Source organism: Epinephelus fuscoguttatus, linkage group LG21 (genome assembly GCF_011397635.1).
Source record: "Epinephelus fuscoguttatus linkage group LG21, E.fuscoguttatus.final_Chr_v1".
NCBI classification, from domain to species: Eukaryota; Metazoa; Chordata; class Actinopteri; order Perciformes; family Serranidae; genus Epinephelus; species Epinephelus fuscoguttatus.
The window spans coordinates 33,902,197-33,922,867 of NC_064772.1; the positions used below are offsets into that span (position 1 = coordinate 33,902,197).

The 20,671-nt window shown below is 42.6% G+C and overlaps 1 protein-coding gene across 1 annotated transcript in view; it reads left to right on the plus strand.

The window, feature by feature from the left end:
- Nucleotides 1-20,671, plus strand: part of kcnh2b (potassium voltage-gated channel, subfamily H (eag-related), member 2b) — a 409,664-nt gene that overhangs the window by 214,717 nt on the left and 174,276 nt on the right. The window contains exons 4-6 of the mRNA XM_049565471.1: nucleotides 1,554-1,767; nucleotides 2,554-2,891; nucleotides 3,263-3,474. Coding sequence (XP_049421428.1) covers nucleotides 1,554-1,767; nucleotides 2,554-2,891; nucleotides 3,263-3,474 — 764 coding nt within the window. The remainder of the gene's footprint in view (nucleotides 1-1,553; nucleotides 1,768-2,553; nucleotides 2,892-3,262; nucleotides 3,475-20,671) is intronic.

The following is a 20,671-nucleotide window of genomic DNA, read 5'->3' on the forward strand; positions in this document are numbered from 1 at the left end:
CAGAAAGTTCCCTCTGGTAAACAGTGATGCAGCGTGTACGTATAGGACTTTATTAAGAATTATGAAAGGTAAGAATGGACGGAGTGAAGCTAATGTGCTGCTGTCGACTATTTATTTCATGATGGCCAAATGAAGCCTCATGAAGAATTTTCTTTATCTTCTGATCCCGCTCGATGGCGCTCATGGTTTAGAGAGAGAGGCTCAAAAATGGCAATTCAGTGAAACTTTCAACCTTTTGTTGAACAAAAAGCGCCCTCTAGGGGCGTTGGTAGCATAGTGGATAGTGCTGACGTCCCATGTGTAGAGGTGATGCCTCGCTGCAGCGGTCGCGAGTTCGGCTCCGGCTTGCGACCCTTTGCTGCATGTCGCGCCCCCCCCCCCCCCACACTCTCTCTGTCTCTCTCTCTATTTCACACTGTCCTGTCCATTAAAGGCAAAAGCCCCAAATAATAATCTAAAAAAAAAAAAAAAAAAAAAAAAAAACGCCATCTAGTGGGCTCAGAAAATAAAATAGAGAAAATGTTTCATGAGGCTTCATTTGGCCATCACTACAGCGCAGTGCACCCATAAATAATGCCAAAACGTAGTAGATACTCTTAGCGTATCTTTTTTATGACATGAATGTGTTGGCATAAACATTTATCCGTCAATGTTGTGCGTCGCCTTCCAATATTTACATGGCAAACAGAAAATTTACCCACAATTGGCGTTAGTTTTGTTAGTTTGTACTACTCCACTGCTCATTTGGTTGTGAACCTCACCTCAGTGAATTCGCAACTTGCTGTAAGTCGGTTTAAACTGCAGGTTATACACAAGTTATCCCACTAGTCCTAGTTTTCTGCAGTGTCAGCAGTACACATAGAAATGGCCACTGTTCTAACAATCATCCTGTCAATTCAAATGAGGAGGTCCGTTCTACTCTCATTCTATATCTATGGACGCAGTGATTAAAATCCTTGTCCAACATGCCTTCCTGTTCATTCACCTTTCCTTTTCAATAACTGAAGTGGACTTAATATGTTCAGTCAGTGAGAAATGCCAACCAGCCCTTGAATTCGTCTGGAGCCTGCACAACGACCAGGTGGTCGTGATATTACTCCCATGAATATCCTGGCTATCTGTGTTGGATCAGGTTTGACAAAAATTATTTTTTTTTTTATTGATATGAGCGTTCACTGAATGTTCCAGAGGGATGACCCTGGGGAACAGCTCCTGAAGTAGGACAGTGATAATATTTGGAATCAAGTCTGTCTCTAAACCAGATTTCTTGTTTTTTTTTAACTTCGTGGATAAAACCGAAATCTAATCAATGGTGCTGTCCTTAATTCCTGTGGATTGTTTTGAGCCTGTATTTTGAATGTCTGTTAGACTCATCCTGTTCAAATCTCCGCCTCTCCTAGCGTGACCTCCACTACCAAGAATATTCTCCCATAAATTGAATCACACTTTCCTTTTGGTTTGCTACTCTGTTTCTCTTCCCTGCCACAGTTTAGGATTGGACCACCTGTCACTGTGCAGGCAATGAGTCTCTTCCTCCATCTTCTCTCCTCCAGGTCGTCCACGAGGCTTCAAGCTGCGTCTTCCCCTGCTGCACTCCTTGTCCAACAGCAAAGTGTCTCTGAACGACGCAGAGGCCGGTCGCATTCCCACCGCTACTCCCCTGCCGCTGCACCCAGAGCACCACAGTCAAGAGTCCCTCGGCCTGGGGGAGTTTCTGCCTCTGCCCCCTTTACCACTAAACCACCAGGAGCAGATCAGTGGAAGCAGGTGGGCCATGAATTGCTATAAGGACATGTTTGGGATGTAGAGATTTTACTGGTTATGTGGAACATGTCTCGCTAAGGGTCTGTGCGGAGCAAGTCCTGTACTTCTAGGGGATTTTTTCCCCAAAATATTCTGCTGTTCTTAAGTCTGATGAATTTTCTCTGGCTTTGGTTCAGAATGTTTTTGTCAAGAGACTTAGTTAGGCTCATTAACTTCTAAATTGGACTTTTGCCGTGAATATAGTGCAAATGAAATCCTATAAAATGAGAATACGCCAACGTATTCCACAAAATCTTCACTGTAAGTGTAAGTACATAATACGTGGATTGTTTACTTTATTGCGCCTCCATTTAATTTCTTTTTACGGGCAAAGCTTCTTGCAGCAAACTAGTCTTGAATACTTCCTGTAAGCAATTCTACCTGTCCATTTTCCTTAGTGATGGCCAAATGAAGCTTCATGAAGCGTTGTCTTTATTTTATGAGCCCACTAGATGGCACTTTTTGTTCAAGAAAAGGTCGAAAGCACATTGAATTGCCATTCTTTGAGCTTCTCTCTTTAAACCATGAGCGCCATCTAGTGGGCTCAGAAAATGAAGAAAATGCTTCACGAAGCTTCATTTGGCTATCACTAATTTTCCTCCTACGATGAGGTCAAAGGTCACTGCTGGCTAAAAACAACAGCATTCTGTTTTTCGTAAGGACACAAACTTGTCAAGTATAGTTCCAGACAGACTCTTCCAAATCTGTAACATGCTGTTAACACCCATTATGTCCCCTTCTGTTCCCTAGGTCAGCGCTACAGAGTTGGCCAGAAGACCGCCAAGAGGACCAGCGCACCTTACTGGGCCCTGACCCTTCTGTACCCCCTCCTCCTCCTCCTCCGCCTCCCCACAGATCCCACCTGGCAGGTCCCCTCACCCAGTCGTCACCTTGCGTAGCGCCTCACCACCGCCTCAGCCTCAACCCGGACGCCTCGGGCTCCAACTGCTCCTTGTCGCACAGCCGCTCGCGGGAGAGCTTCCACAGCATGCGTCGCGCATCCTCCGTAGACGAGATCGAGGCCATGAGGCCCGACTGGGACCGAAAGAACCGCAGAGCGAGTGTCCGGCCTGGCAGCAGCAGCACGGGTAAGACAGAGGAGGTGGAAAAAAAAACAGACATTCTTTTCTGTGTGCCCTTTTAGGGCTGACATCACAGTGACATCATTTTATTAGCTGGAGGCTAAACCTGCCTCTCCCCCACAGGGCTGTAGGCTACACAGGAGTGTAGTAAGGAGTCATGGCTCAAAACCAGTTTGTGCCAGAGTGTGCTCCAGCACTCTGAATGAGTGTCTAAAACAAGCTAACAGATTTTGTTAGCTACTGTTAGCTCATGTCTGTGGAGGTATTTTTGCCTCCAGCTAAGCCCCGCCCAACAAAAATCGTCACACAGTTTACTAACAGTAAAAGGGTCCATTATCCACTTTGATTTTTACGTTACTGTCTGTGTGTGTCTGCAGGTGCAGTAAACAGTAAGTCCAACATATTGAACTCCACGTCGGACTCCGACCTCATGCGGTACCGCACCATTTCCAAAATTCCTCAGATCACCCTCAACTTTGTGGATTTCAAACCTGACCCACTCATCGCCTTGCCCAGCGGGGAGATGGACATCATAGCTCCCTGCAAACTCATTGACCGGACGCACCACGTCACAGAGAAAGTCACGCAGGTAGGACGCAGTGGGGGGAAAAGTTGCGCTTGTGTTGTTGGTGAAGCAGTCTTGGCTGCTGATTGGTTTTTGTGTCAGACTTTATCTGCTCTTCGCTGTAGTTAGCGCATACTGGACTTGGGGGTTCGGGAGTGGTTTCCTGGTTTGAATCCAGGATGGGGATGCGGTGGATGGACTGTGCCGAGTTTGCATGTTCTCCCTGTGTTAGCGTGGCTTTTCTCGAGGTTCTCAGTCCAAAGATGCAGGTTGTCCGTAGGTGTGAATGTGAGCGTGAATGGTTGTCTGTCTCTATGTGTCACCCTGTCTGGTGACCTGTCCAGGGTGAACCCTGCCTCTCACCCAATGTCAGCTGGGATAGGCTCCAGCAGATAAGCGGTTACAGAAAATGAATGAATGAATGAATGAAAGAATATTCATGTATTGCCTTTGGACAGATATGTAAATTAGTGTCTGCCAGCTACCTCCACTCGCTATAATCTGACAAGTCCTCCTGTGGAGATAATGCTTGTAGCGCCAGCTCAAGTCAGTGAGGTTGAGATTGATTGAGCTCTGATGAGCTGATGATGGAGGGTTGTATGGCGGTATTCCAATCATTGGTGATTGAATTTGGGAGGAGCAGAGAAAGGACGTATGGGACATGTGAAGTTGCCTTTCCTCTTTGTCTCTCGAGCCTGTGTTCTCCAGCTCCCATCTCCCTCCACAGTCAGAGCTGCACTCACTTCCCCTCCTCTCTTGCAGGCTGCAAACACATCACCTCCTTCACACTAATTGCTCTTAAAAAAAGCCTCTACTTCTCTCTGTAGATGTTCTGTGTGAAGTTCTGTCTCACATAGTCGGTTACAGGGACGCTGTGTACATGTCACTTCTTATAGCTGGCTGCGTTTGGTGCGATGAAGTAGAATACGCAGTAAAGTGCAGGATATCTTAAATTGACAAAAAAAAAAAAAAATGCGTCAGCTGTGATTTTATATTATTAAGATTTTAAAATAGATGAGTCTTGAGTTAACTCTGCGGCTCATTTTGAAAAATGATTTGTGTCTGGCCACCACCTGTTTTTTTTTTTTTCACCGTATCTGCTCAAAAAGCATTTGTCAATGTAATTCAGTTGAGGAGACACAGAAGAGGCGACCATATGGGACTTCTGGCGAGAAGGACAGTCTTCATCATTTTACCAAAGTCTTTCTTCTGGTGCTCACAACACAGCCACATTTAGCAAACAAGTAAAGAAGGAACCTGAGATTATAAAACTTGTTTTGGGACGTCACTGTCAGAGGAGAGCTTTACTGTGGGCAGTGGTTGCACAAACAAGCTGGTTGATAAGGAAAATTGAATTGAGTATTATATCTTTCAGAGAAGCAGGTTAATTAGGTGCCATCACTGAGCATTGTGCTGCCTTGTTTCAGATTGTTCATTAATAATAATAATAAATAGTCTATACCCATTGAGTACAGCATACCATACCATGACTTAAAAAACAACATTGGTCCACAGGGGGAGCCACAGCGATCCGTCACATTTTAGCCATTTTGAAGCATTTTTCTGTTGTTATAGCGCCACCCAGTTGCCAATTAGAGTTAAATTTCTCCAGTCACCTTGAGGCGTCCTGTTCTACATATCTACCAAGTTTAGTAAAAATCCATATGGCGGTTAGGCCTAGATAAGAAATGAGCTCTCTAGCGCCCCCATTTTGTTTGATGGGGTCAATAATGGAGGGGTCCCCTCAGATTATGTGTGGTCATATGCCTACAAAGTTGCGTGGTGATGGGTGAAACCCTTGAGATGTTCTACACCTTTATGTGATGAGCCACGCCCTCCACAATATTCATTGCCTTATAGAAGCTCAGTTTTAGGAAGTTTTCCAACTTTTGCCAAGAGGGAACTTTAGATATTGCTCCCTAGATTATGTTCACCCAGTTTCATGCAGATCGCTCAAACTTCCTAGGAAGAGATCCATTTGAAGTGTTTTTCAAAAAATTCAAAATGGCGGAAAATCTATATAAGCGGAAGTTATGGGTTCTTGAGGCAAATGTGTTCCTCATGAGGAGAGGCATCTCTGTGCAAAGTTTCATGTCTCTACGACGTACGGGGCATGAGATATGCCCATTCAAAGTTTGACATTTCAATCGGTTGCTATAGCGCCCCCCTTTGGCCAAGTGATGTAATATTGCTTCATTGGCATCCTCCCATGACCCTCTACCACTGTGCCAAATTTCACATGGATTGACCAAGTCAGTGAGGAGAAAAACGTGGAACAGACAGACACACAGAGTTTTCAGGAGGTTGGCATCAGCACACCTCAGAGTGTGGGAGGGAGTCTGCCAGTGAAGGAGCTCAGACAGGTCTTTGGGAGCCAGGTTGTGGAGGGCTTTATAGGTGGCAATGAGGAATTTGAGGTGAAGACGAGCAGCAGAATTCTGGATATGTTTTTGTTTCTTTTGGATGATGAACCATAGAGGATACTGTTGCAGTAGTGATGAATGCCTGAATGAGAGTCTCTGCAGCTGAAAAGGAGAGGGATGGGCAGATGTGTGTGATGTTTCTGAGATGGAGGAAGGCTGTTTTGGAGATGTGTTTGATATGTTGGTCAGAGGAGAGGGTTTGATCTTAGGTGACACCAAGGTTATGGACATAGGGGGAGGTGAGCACAGTGGAGCCATCATAAGAGCCGCCATAAGAGATCTGGGATCGATAATGATGAGTTCTGATTCATCACAGCTACGTCTGAGGAAATTGGTTTAAAGCCAGTATTTTATTTCAGTGATGAGTCCTCCAGCAGTAGAATAGGCTTATGTAGCCTTGTGTGCAGATCAAAACTTGACTCTGATTTTCTAAAACCTAGTGTTAGAAGCTAATGGCACCCTTTTTCATTCCACACTTTAACATTTTCATGCTTCTGCCCCGGTGACAGCTCTTGCTGGAAGCATAATGGGCCTCATTCACCCATATTTTCCCAAAGTTCTTTCTTAAATTTGCTCCTTAAAAAAATCTTACAAAAACTCAGACTCATAATGATGATGTGCTCTTAAAAGGCAGAAATTTTCACACCTGTGTTCTTATAATGATGAATCCTCTTGTGCTCGTAAGCTGAAAGCACTTGCAAGGTGGTTCCTAATTAGCATAGATATATACGCCCTGCAAAACTCCATTAAAGGGCATGAGACTGCAGGGCTGTGTGCACAGACACTGAAGAAGAGGGAGTTGAATAATTAAAGTACAGAATGCCCAAAGGAAAGTCTGAGGAGGGTGGAGGAGCGCCGGACTCCAGACATATTAAAGAAAAGTGTTTGCAGTGGAGCAGGAAGTATCTATTGAACGAGCTGTCATATTTAGTAGCACTGGTAGTGGATCCAAAAAACACAAAAAAGATGGGATGCTAAAAATATGCGTTAATCAACCACCTGACATGCAAACTGTAAACTCTGCATTCTGTAACAGAACTTTCAGGACTGAGGACACAGACGAACGCCACAGTGCTATCCAAGCTGTGTGTGTTTAGAGAGAGGCAGAAAGACGAGGAGAAGGTGGAAGGTGGACTATTTTAAGTAATGTCTCTGTAACTCTTTAATAACTTAGTCCAGTGGTTTTCAAACTTCTCATGCCCAAGACACACCAAAGGGCAAGCCCAACTCTCAAGGCACACCTGTGTTTATATTTATGCACATTATAGGGATGTAACGATACGGAAAATTTGATATCTCGATTATAGTGACCAAATTATCACGGTAAACGATAATATTGCGATATTTTTTTAAGCGCTGTAAAATGTCCAAAAAATAGATACATTGAAATAACTTCACTAAATCTTATAACTTCCTTATCATACTAAAATGTTAACAGCCAAAATCTTATATTAAAATGAAACTTTCACATTAAAGGGGCAAGGGATTGGCACAGCAACAGAAAATTTTATTTTAAATCAACAAAATATGTAAACACATTGCAGGAGCAAAGCTTATTTGTCTGGTGCATTTTAACAGTCAGCAAAATATGTAAACAATTAGAGTAGAACAAAAGACATACAATATATAGAACAGATATCACAAATGTGCAGGAGAAACCAAAAAAAACCCTAAGGGCACTGGTCATCATTACACAGAATAATTCACACATTGGAAGTGTGCATGTGAGTCAGAGGAGTGTCTGTATGAGAAAAGGAGTGCATGCTCTCGGTCAAAGGTTAACACGGCAGCGTTTTATGTTGTTTCCTTGAGCTTATGTCAAGAAAGCATAACTGGCCGTCTATATCGATTCTAGCTCACCATACAATAACCATAATCACAGTGATTCAGTCATAGTTGATCTCAATTAGCGTTACGTTATGTCGGTTTATATTCTGTCGGCTAATACGGCTATTAGCTAATCAGCTAGTATTATCTCCTAAGTGTCTTAAACGAAAACGGAAAACCTAGTCGCCGTTTAGGAGGACAGATACGGCTCAAATGTCCCGTATATGTTGAGAGTTACACATTATGACAGTCTCAGTAAAACCGAAGTCCCTCACACAATAACTGACGTTTGCATAGCATAACTTGCATTGGCTGTAAAGCTGTGGATGATGGTCACGGAGATGAGCCAGTAGATTTGTAGTGTTGCTACCCTTCGCAGCAACTTTCTTTCTGCATGTTCTGCACACAGGATAGCTGTCCTCCACCAGCTGTCCCTCGGCATTCTTCAGAAACCCAAAGTATGACCAGACCTCAGACTTTGTGCATTTAGTTGTGGGGAAAATGTCCTGAGTGCCTTCCGCCATGTTTTCATTCTTTGTGTTTACACATGCTACGCATTCACGCAGCGCCTGCATCGCGAGATTTGAATGAGGCTGTTATTACATATCCTGATCATCCACTGCGATAATGCAATTAATTTAAACATAAACGGTCATTCTTACCGTGTAAAAATTAACTGAGATTTACCGTAATATCGGTAATCGTTACATCCCTAGCACATTAGCTTCTATAACGTGCTATAACTGGTAGGTTTTTTTCTCTTGTCTTTCGGTGATAGGTCGTCTTCGCTGGTGCTTTGTTGTAATTTGCTCCATACAATAGTGATGGCCAAATGAAGCTTCATGAAGCATTTTCTTTATTTTCTGAGCCCACTAGATGGTGCTTTTTGTTCAACAAAAGGTTGGAAGCTTCACTAAATTGCCATTCTTTGAGCCTCTCTCTTTAAATCATGAGCGCCATCTAGTGGGCTCATAAAATAAAGAAGATGCTTCATGAGGCTTCATTTGGCCATCACTAGCGTACAATAAAGCGACCCATTGTCCCACTCACAGCGAAATAGGTTCCCTATCAGGGTTTTTTAAATGAACCCTTTAGGTGCCGGAGTTTATTTAGGAAAATATTCAATTTTCATTTCAAGATTTCAAAAGGCTGTAGCTTGAAAGTGGTGAGAGATAAAGGCATACTGTAAATGAGAAAAATATTCAGCATGACCCAAAGTTTGTGATGGGAGTAAATTAAATCATCTAATTTGCAAACTGTGACATCACTAGGCGGTGGCCATATTGGATTTCATAATTCTCAGTAGAACTGAATTTTGAACATTTTTACACAGTAGATTTCTTTTGCTTAAAATAATCAAAACAATAAAAAAAATAAAAATATTATGGAATATAAATCCTTTATTATTACACAATTGTAGCATTTTAAAAAATAAAGAAAATTATTCTGCACACATTAACACAAATTAGTCTTACTTCTTACCAAAGATCAAATCCCAAATAATAAAACATCAGATAATGTCAGAATCTTCACGAAAACTGCATAAGAGGGTTTTAGGAAGAAAGTTCTTCCTTTAAAACGATTGGTAAATGAGGCACACTGTATTCAGGTTGTCCATTATTCTAGTCTACTTTCACAAGTCTATCTGACGGTGGCCCTGCTGCACCTTTTGGTAGTGATGGCCAAACGAAGCCTCATGAAGCATTTTCTTCATTTTCTGAGCCCACTAGATGGCGCTCATGGTTTAAAGAGAGAGGCTCAAAGAATGGCAATTCAGTGTGCTTTCAACCCTTTGTTGAACGAAAAGTGCCATCTAGTGGGCTCAGGAAATAAAGAAAATGCTTCATGAGGCTTCATTTGGCCATCACTAGCTTTTGGCCTATCTGAGCTAGCATCTCAGCTAATGCTAGCAGGCCACAATATTGCAAGAATACATTTTCTGTGCTGCCGGGTTAAAGATGTGCGTTAAGCATCCATGTTTCACCTAAAAATATGATTGCTCCTTTTATTATTCCTTCTAAATTTCCACTACATATATGATATGAGTCCGGACAGACATTGGCAGACTCATACAGCCGTGAGGCAGCAATACTAGTTCTCATTTCTGTTTTCTGGAGTTAGTCACTAATTTTGCGCTTTCTGTGTGTGTGTGCATGCGTCTCTGAGCGATCACCAATTTGACATCTCATCAATCACCTCCCTGCGGATTCATCATTTTGTTGTTATTAAAGCTCACATCTCCCGTGGGATTCATACGATTGTGATGAACAGCAGGGGAAACAATTACAGCGCGAAATGTGCCGTAAACTTTAAACTTACAGCTGTCTGATAAAGACGACACTTAACGTCCTTAAATCAAGGACAGATTACAGCAGCCCATCATAAATCTCTGGGTGTTCTCTCATGCTGCGTTTTTTAAAATGAATGATGATTGGATATTGTTAAATATCTCTTCTGTCAGGAAGGGTTTGAGAATGGTGCGGGCTGATACAGAGTGCCTTTATCCTTTGAATTATCTTTGGTTTGTCGGATTTATATTTTGAATTATAATAGAATGGATCATTTTCCTCATTAAAACGTCATCTCCTGCCATTCATCCTGCAGAAAAGAAAACTTTAACTCCAAGATATGAAACATTAATCTGTTTTGTCATTTTCCCCATTTAATTGTGGTGTCACTGTGCTTGGCTTTATGTCACTGTGTGCTGTCAGGTGGCTCATATTAAACTGATGAAATACATGGTATGTATGTCACAGAATAAACATGGGCTATCACATGGATATATATTTGTGTTTTAAATGTCATTTCATTGCAGGTTTTGATTTGCAAGAGCATGAAGTGTCAAGTTTTTCTTTTTTGTCGACTGAGATGCTCCCAAATGTTATTTCGTTCCTATTCAAACTTTAACACAAGGCCACTGAGGTCCTTTAATCCCAAATTGTCAGCCTGGTGCCTTTGTCTCTCTCTCAGATTTGGAAGCTCACATCGGGAGCTAGTTGAACAAAAGATTACGTTAAATCTCTGCCACGACTAGTCCTCATGGAGCACTATGAACGATCAATTTTTCACATTCTGTGAGGGTGACATCATGCGCTCTTTTCTCTCCGAGTAACTCTGAGAGATCGCTTGGATTATCATCGGCGGAGAATAATCCAAAGTTGATGATGCAATACAATATAAACCTAATGTAATCATGCTGCGCAGTATGGGAGGTGCAGCTGGCAAGGTCAGAACATGACCCCCATTGTATGCGAGTGTGTGCGTGTGCGTGCGTATATGCATGCTGTAGTTACCCTGTAGTGCAGATGGAGGAAACAGCACCAGCTGTGTCTCCAAATGCTGTGGACTGTTATTTATAGAGAGTCAAGAGAAGAAAGAAAACGCAAAATGAGCTGCTTTATTACATGACAACTCTCTTTTGTGACATCACAGTGGAGATTTTGTTCTGTTTATTAGTAAAAAAAAAAAAAAAAACCCTCAAGAAAACGTGTCGTGATTTCGTAATAACATCACAGCAGCAAGTTTTTGATGCTCCATAAGTCCCCTAAAGTATAGCTTCCACCTGCTCTCTGACCTTCCTTTGGAGTCTAAGATGGTTTTGAGCAGCTGATCTCAGTAATCGCCGCTTTATCAACTACATAGACACAAACAATCTGTAAAAATCTGCAACTGAGCTGCGTGGTTCAACTCAAAACCCTCTCACTCTTTGATCGGTGCAGCAAAAGCCTGCAAACAACTGCTGGGAGGATCAAAATGTTATTGCAAGAGCGCGTGCATTACCAGCTCAGGCCTGCAGATGGCAGCACCGCACCAGGTAGAGCGGTGACAGGCCTCTGCAATCCCTCAGAGGAGCAGAGAAGAAGATGTTGAAAGGCAAACAAAGCTGAATAATTTAAGCGTTCCATAAAACCTCTGACAAGCTGAACAAGAGCACATGCAGATTTTCTCTCTCATCAGGAATGGCTTCTGGCGCTGTCCCCTTTTTCCTGCTCTGAACATGTGGCTTTTTTTTGCCTCTTGAGTTTCTTTATGACCAAAGTGCTTGCAAACTGGCTCATGAATTCTGACTTGTGTTGCTTTAAAAATTAAGTCAAGACACAGCTGCCTTTAAATGTAATCGTCTATTCTTCATTCGTACAGCCTCAGTGTGAGCTATATAGATTTGTAATGACACACTACAGTCTCATAATGGAGACTGGATGGATAGATAGATGAGCAGTGACTCAGAGATGCCAAGGAAGAGGAAGGTCCTGCCCGGTGTTTGGAGAGGCATGAAGAGCTGAGCAGACCTCCTCACAGTGCAGGAAAAATTGGCGTCATGCCTCACTGCACACTTGGACGCACACATACACACTTAAGTGACACTCATAGCTTCCATGACTGTGATTACGTCCTATAGGGGACACTTGATTAGCTTCCAACTTAGATACACACTCCACACACTCACCCATCACTGCTCTCATACAGTATTCCTGACACACACCCAGCTGTATATAAGGTATCCCTACAGAACACCAGCGAACGTATAGTGGGGCAAACTCACTCGCGTCACCCTCTTAACATTCAGGCATACACAAACACACACATTGCCTCTCCAGTCAAGCAGCATGTCACATCCCAGTCCACAGTGGGATCCAATGGAGCAATGGATGGCACACAACGCGCCCAGCAGCAAAGTGGTAGGAACTGTTTCCGTTTCCCTAAAACTGAGCAGAGAAGTGCGGCAGCTTTTAGAAGTTTGAGTTTCAGTGCATGTGTCAGGAGGGCCTGTTTGTGCTCGATGTGAGACCGTGTTTTCAGTTTCTAGTGCACATGGCTGATACCACTTCATAGTATAAGTATAAGCAGCATTCTTGGGTATGCATTTCCATACTTGCAGCTAATTGCTCATTATTCATTCTCCGTGGATTCTGTTAGTTTCATGCTCTGTTGTTTTCTTAAGTGTAAAACGAAGAAGTCAAACTGTTGTGTCTTGGTGTGGCTTTTAGGAGCTCTGCTGGTGCTGCGCCATGACACCAGGGTCCACTTCCAAATTAGAAACGGAACACGAGCTCCAGTGAACTGTGCGGTGCTTTGGCAAGATTTGGTCCCAATTAAGCAGCGTATGAAAAGTCAAAAATATTGCGTAATAATCTCCCAAGTGTTCTGCTGACTCAAAAAAGTTGGGACAAAAAAATGAGATGACAGTCTCGTAAGTTTAATTTTGGGCACCCTGGTGGAGAAGTTGTGAATGGTTGTGGCAAGAAATAGTCTTAATTATAATGATTTATTTGGTTCATTCCTCTCTCTCCCTGCTGAGGCTCTGAAACTCAAACTGTTTCCCTCCTGTGCACTTCATCAAGACAAACACCCACGTAAATATTCAGAATGTCTTTGTTTTTTGTGATAATGCTTCAACATCAATTATAGATGACATTTTGTGTCGCCATGTGAAACTGCTGCTACTCTGTGAGCCCTGAGCTGTGCATATAGAGCGCACTGTAATGAGCCACTTATCAAAGACCACTTCGCCATCAAAGACTTACAACATGTTTAATGGAATGTAGGTTGTGTATATTTCTTTAATGAGCCGGCTTTACAGGAAATGAGAGGAGGGGATGTGTGGAGGAGGCCGGAGAACTGTGTCACATCTTTACTGTACTTTGACTCTGTGTGTGTGTGTGTGTGTGTGTGTGTGTTTGTGTTTTGTATACGTCCTCGTCTGTGAAGTCAAAGTGCACTGTATACAGTTTAAGTTTGCTGTGTGTGCAGCAAAGAGCTACGTGTCTTTCTGGGCAGTCGTCTATGTTTCACATCTCTCAGATCTTTTATCGTTGATTTCTGCATGTTTTATTAGATTGAGAGATTGTTCTTGACTTGCTATGTACAGACATATATATATATATATATATATATATATATATATATTTTCAAATGTACGTATCTTATTTTGACTGACGCTGCAGAAAAATACAAATTACAGGGTTAATGACATTTTTTCTGCCCCTTATCTTTGTACACTGTTTCAGAATCAGAATCAGGATGCTTTTTATTGGCATTGTTTCGTTAAAAAATACAAACAAATGAAGGATGCTGACAGTTAAAACCACAACCTCACACTAATAAATTATAGACAATGAATTTTAATTTGCTCAAAGTCCTTATTGCTGTGGGGAAAACCCTGTGTTTAAGTCTGCTTGCCTGGGCTCTGAATGATCTGTAGTGCCTTCCAGAGGGTAGTGATGGCCAAATGAAGCCTCATGAAGCATTTTCTTTATTTTCTGAGCCCACTAGATGACGCTTGTTCTTCCACAAAAGGTTGAAAGCACACTGAATTGCCATTCTTTGAGCCTCTCTCTTTAAACCATGAGCACCATCTAGTGGGCTTAGAAAATGCTTCATGAGGCTTCATTTGGCCATCACTAGCAATCACACAGAAAGGGTTTTAGCAGCTGGAGGCACCTTTTTGTAATTGTTTTTAATGAGAATGAAGCGGATTTGGGGCGTCAGTGGCTTAGTGGTAGAGCAGGCGCCCCATGTACAAGGCTGTTGCTGCAGCGGTCCGGGTTCGAATCCAGCCTGTGGCCCTTTGCTGCATGGTATCCCCTTCTCTCTCTCCCTCCTTCACGCCTACCTGTCCTGTCCATTAAAGGCAGAATGGCCCAAAAAATATCTTTAAAAACAAAAGAATGAAGCGGATTTTGCATTGAGATATGCCTCGTGTTTCTGTGCTCTAAGCGCCTGGCACTCCGTAGTCCTTGAGTAAAAAAAAAAAACTTCATCCAAAGCAGAGACATGCTCCACGTCATCTCTTTTTTCGTCATCTTTGTTCCCATTGTCCAGTCGGATCATTTGAGATGCAGCGGGCCTCCTGTGGTGGTCACAACAACAAGTGTACAGTTGGTAAACAATGGAGGAGCAACTGGTGGTAGTGGTTGCTGGATACCCAGAGCTATACTGCCTGACAGTAGACAGCAGGTTGTCAAACTGGCCCTGAGTCATCCTAAAATATGCCTGGAAACAGCCATCATGGAATGGGGATTTGTATCACCAAACCGACAGTGTACTGCATGAACATATTTGGAAGAAACTGTTCCCAGTAAGCTACTGAACTCATGAGTGTAACCTCAGACAGAGGAGAGCTGGTATCCTAAATCAAAATGTCAAGTTCTCGTGAAACAAACAAACAAACAAACAACAAACAAATTGAGCAGCGTAGCGGCAGCGTTAGATCTGGCTTTAATGTTGTACTTGAAAGTAACACACTGACATGTACCTCACTTCTCCATCTGCTGAAAGAGACACACTCAAGTCCCCATTGCTTTTGAAAGTCTTCCTGTTTCTTCCTGTGTGCTGTTGTACAGTCGGCTCTGTAGCGGCACAAGTAAACAGAAGTTAGCTACATTTTTACGCTGTTAATACAGTTAACTTTCCTGGCTGTTTTTACTGGCTGAAATTGAGTCCAAAGGCCTTTGTGCACTGAGTCCGATCTGTTTTATTGTTCTGTTCATTGTGAAAATTCATAATATGTGACAAAATGAAAAGACACATTTCCTCCTTTGCCTCTCTCCACTGGAGTTACCTGTCTGACTGTCACCACTCCCTCCTTCTTATATTTGGCACCACAGCTGCACGAAGGGGCGGAGCTGTCCTCCCTCTGTGTCCTCCACATCCTCCTCCTCTTCGTCATCATCCACCTGAATATTACTCTCTGACCTGTTGAACATGAGCTGTCTGACTTATGAAATGATTCTTTAAGCCCCTTTTCCTTGGTCCCGCCGCCACATTTTTCTCACTGATTCTTGGTCTGACATCTCTAAAGGCGTCTGACTGATGTGAAAAACACAGAGAATTAAACCTGAAAAGTCAAAAGTTTCGGACTCACTGTGCAAACATGATTGACACCACACGAGGTTGTATTTATTTTTAGATGTGCGCTTATATTTCTAAGAGTTTTCAAACTACCGTAAAACTATTATTTGCTTAAATCACTGAACTGAACAGGCCTATATTAGGAACAGGCTTCTATATGGGACAGGCCTTTAATTCCTCTTACACAAAACTGTTGCTCACAAAGATGGGAAATACTATCAAACAAAATGTTAACTTAAACCAGTATGAATATTACTTATCTAATAATTAGGCTATGAATAACATATCAGTTATGTTGTGACACTTGTTTCGTGGCACCCAAGGATAATGACGCACGGCATAGCGACACAACACAATATTCATAACTTGGATTCATTTTTCTGAAAAACACTAATGATTCTTTTGATCAATGGACCCTTACAGACGAAAGAAATATTAATACCTTTCTGTGTAATTGAGGAATGGACACATATTCTGACTTTATGACAGATTCAGATGAAGGGAGTCACCACTTGTTTTTTCATCATGCTGGTAATTCTGAATGACTTGGGGTCTTCTTTGGTGCTCATGGTTTCAGTAAAACGAAATCAACCGAGCGAACGATGTGTAGCATGTTCATTTATATTTGTATGTACGAAGAAAGCTAGACTCACAAGTCAGTCTTTAGACTCTTTGCTTAACTCCCTGATTTTGTGCTTAGATGGGCGGATACAATTTCAGAGTTTAAAAAAACTCCCTACGTTGCAGAACCAATAGTAAATCTGCAGGGCGGTCCTTCGGTGGCTCACTGAACTCTTGTGCTCGTAAACATAGTCCCACTAGAAACACGTGTAGCGGTACAAAATGGTTGTTTGTCGCGTTTGCGGCGACACATTCTTGCCAGCTAAAAGAAACAAACATAATCGTTTACAAGGCCATGACTCATCCAACCGGCTAGACTATAGAGGGAATCAATTTCCGGGTAGAAAACCAGCAGAGCTTTTAGCTATATATATATATATATATATATATATATATAGTCTATATAAAGTCTATAAACACCATGATTGAACAAACATTACTATTTCTGTGTGCACGTTTAGCTGGGCTAACCGTTAGCTGTTAGCCCTGTTAGCCATTAGCGGTGTCTGTAATAGGTAATAACTCATTACATGGTCCGTGAAAAAAATATCTTTTCCAGCGGATATCTTAGTTACAACATGATTGAGCTAGCAAAGCAGTTTTGTGTTGCTATGTGTGGTATTTATTCAGTTTTAGGAAATTACGATGTCTAGAAAGCATCAGTGGCTGCAGCTGACAGGGACAGCTAACAGCAACAGCAAAGCTAACATCAGGACGTCATCTGTTAAAAGCCTCCCGTTGTCGGATACGACATGAAACTACTCCAGTTAGCTCAACCATGTTGTAACTAAGACATCCGCTGGAAAAAATATTTTCTTCACGGATGAGCACACGTTTGATAAAACAGAGTTAAATCTCTCGGCATCCATTTTCAAGCTCTCTGTGTGTTTGTTTCCTTGCGGACGAGAAAAGGAGGCGCAGCACATTTCTGAGAAGGCGTGTCCTTTTCAAAAATGTGTCCCCAGACTATCAGAAGGCGGAGATCTCTGATTGTCTGGTGGCGAGACTAGAAGAAAGCTAACTAATGTTTGCTCGAGTGGGCAGTCAACAATCTGGTTTAATACATCAAAAGAATTTTATAAAAATGAACTGCTCACAACCACCCCAGGCTTCTAATTGAGACAGGCCTTTATTTGTCAAAATGCGTAGCTACACGGGGCTGGTGAAAAGACTGTGCATTTAATTGAAGTTTTACAATAAGTAAAGGACAAGATGACCTCAAACAAGCTTTACAAATGCTCGTAACAACACCTTAACTTTGCTGTTACCCACTACGGCTAATTGAGCTCAAGCTAGCCACAGAAATTAAGCATGGTGTAAGTTCAGCCAGGCATGTCAAGCTCAGCTGACATCCCAGCTACATCAGCTGATCTCAAACAGCCCAATCAACTGATGGAGCAGCTGATTGATGGAAAGGAGTCAGCTGATAGATCACATGATTCCTTTCTATGCAACCAATTGGTGAATCTCATTCAGGCCTTCCTACTGTTGCTGCTTCCTCTGCAAGCTGCTTTGCAACCCGCCTTCACCCCAGCCCCTCCTTTTGCTGTGTCTGTCTTATCAGTGTCATTTCTGTTTGTCTTTGCGGTTTCTCTCCCTGCCTTAGGCTTTCCATGAGTGCACATGGAAGGGCAGGGAGGTTTGCTCTCTCTCTGGCTCAGGCTTTCCTCATTTGCACATGGAAGGGCAGACAGGGGTGCACTCTCCACCTTAGGCTTTCCACAAAGGCGTGTGGGGGAGGCTTTCTGCATAGGCCTAGGGAAATTAGAGAGGCCCCAGAACAGAGCCATGCCGCCAAATATAATACTACAAATGGAAATGAGGTTTTCTTTGACTGAAGTGTTCCTGACTGAACTTGCTTCACTAATTTAACACCTTGACCTCATGACACAGACCTGACGAAACATTATCTGAAATGTCAGCTGTTCCATAATCATGCAGATAAAACAATACTGGACACAGTTCTGTGAGAACGGATAAGTGGTAAGATAGTGTCTTTACCATGTGTCTTGCCTCCGATAGCCTGCACACAGGTCACCACATGTCTCATGTTCAGACGATACATTTTTAGTGGGTGAGAGGTTGTTGTTGTTGTGGGGCTCAGCTTTTTCAGTAAAGTGCTGACTACGGAAACTTTGTGGCACCCCATTTAGTTTCATCAGTTAGCAGAAGGCATGTGCTGTAAAAACTAGAGCAATCTTACAGTAAAGATTTTAATTATGCACTGGGGAAAACAGCCACAAACTTAAAACCATGGTTTGTTAGAAGATTAAAAGTATAACAGAAACTTTGATGAGACTTCATTTTCCCCGCGTGCCGCTCCCTCATTCGTGTTTGTTGGTGTACAGTGCGGCGAAGCTGCTCAGGCTGCAGCGCCTGTTATTCCATGAATTGAATTCCCTACCAGTCAGAGTCTGATGATACATATTTGCATAGGGTCATGAGTATGCATGAGCTCTCTAAATAGTGTATGCCGTGAATGATTCAAAAGACGCTATTTTTAGCAGTGCCACATGTTTTTTGCTGAGAAAGCGCCATGGGGGCTGCACTCTGATGTGACACTGTGGTTGTTTTGGTGAGAGATGCACCTCTGGGGAAGTCCAACAGCAGGGCAGTGTCCGTTAAATAGGACAGAAGTCGGCAGAAACGAGGGGTTTAATCATCTCCGAAAAAGAAGAGCGCTACTCAGCCAACCTGGAGGAGAGTACTTCATCCACACTTAATCCGTCTGTGTCTGTTTCAGCCTGTGGAAGGTTTCAAAGACGTCTGTGTTTATTGTTTGATTACTTACACTTCTTTGTGTCGCTGCTTCCAATTTGAATAACACAGCAGTGTTTGCGATTTTATCTATTTGACGTGTCAGGACGACAGTTAGAGAGAGCAAAACTTGAATTTTGCAAACATCTCTTCCAAACCAAATTGCAGCAGCAGTTCTTACGGTAAAAAAGGGAGAATACTATAATGGATGATTCAAACCTCTTGCTTGTTCTTGTCAACGCATATTATGCAGTTTATCCATCAAAAAGCAATGACGTCTTTGGCAAGGCAATGGGATTTATTCAAGCTGTTTGCAGTGTGGGCCTGCAGCCACACTCCACAGCTCAGGTAACCATTTCCTTCTTTGCAAGGCGTATCTGAAATAGTGTTTTTGCATTCTAATTGCCCCATTCCTCCTTAATTCAGGGTATTTTTGTCATTTGGGAGCAGTTCAGCGAGACAATCTGGTAATATTTTGGTGAGAAACGCACATGTGCTGGAGTGCTGGTGCTCGGCTCTGTCAGTTAAATGGGCTGGAATAGAGTACAGTCTGGGAGCATGTGACGCACTCAACCTGCAGGACTGTAATTTAGCCGCCCGCTCAGTGGCTCTGCCTCAATACCTCAAATTGATTGAGTGCTTCCTCCATGAGAGTGCAATGACCCGCAAAGAAGGGAAGCATGTTGTCAGTGTCTTATAGCAGTGTGTATCTGCCAGGAGACTGTCTCCAGCCCTGTTTAAATAGGAGTAGATCCAACAGGGTGTGTTGGGTAATTGTAAAGATCACAGATGTACTCAGTGATAATAATCACATCCACATTAGCCTTGTTTTGAGTATTTTCCTCCGTGAAAGAGAAATCACTTAATTGTCACCTATGGGATGCTGCAAGCTTTAATTTTTCTTTGCTTGCTCTCAGAGTGTTACCAGTGTTTCACACCAAACCCACAGGTACACATAATTTGCATGCAGTAGAGCGTAGGATGAAGTGCATTTTATTACTCATCCTACAAAGCAGCAGGGACAAAGCTGGCTGTTACTGAATGTAAACAATCACGATTTACATGTTTTAACCTGGCATTTCAACATTCTCTGCCATGCATGGGATTTTTAACCTGTCATAGAAGGTCAGGAGAGTTGAATAACGTGACTCCAGAATGTTTAAATTGTCTCTACAGTGAAATCAGCATATGGGGGTCAAAGTAGACTCACACATTATGGTGGTTTTTTAATTGTCATTGCGATGTCAACTTGTGCAATAAACACAACACGAGAGACTGTACTCAGATTTTTATGCCTGATAAAAATCTGGCATGGCCGGAGGCATTATCTTTTCAAGTTGTCTGTCCATCCGCCTGTCCCTCTCTTGTGAACGTGATATCTCAAGGACAGTGTGAGGGAATTTCCACATGGATTCAACAATGAACTTATTTGAATTTGGTCGTCCATGGACACGCCGCTGCGTCCAAATCACATGACCTATTTAAGATGACGTAGAAGCAAGACGCAGTCTCGCTGAGTCTCTATACACCACTTTAAATTGTGTTGATAGGCCAAGTAAAACCAGACTTATGATAAGTAATTTACGCCCACTTTTTCCTGAATATTGTCGTCACGTTTGGTGCAGGAACAAACGGTAAAAGGGGCTATTCTAAGGAAAGTGCAGTGCTTGCAAGCCAAAAAAAACATGACACCCCCTTTCCTATTGGTAGTGATGGCCGAATGAAGCCTCATTTTCTTTATT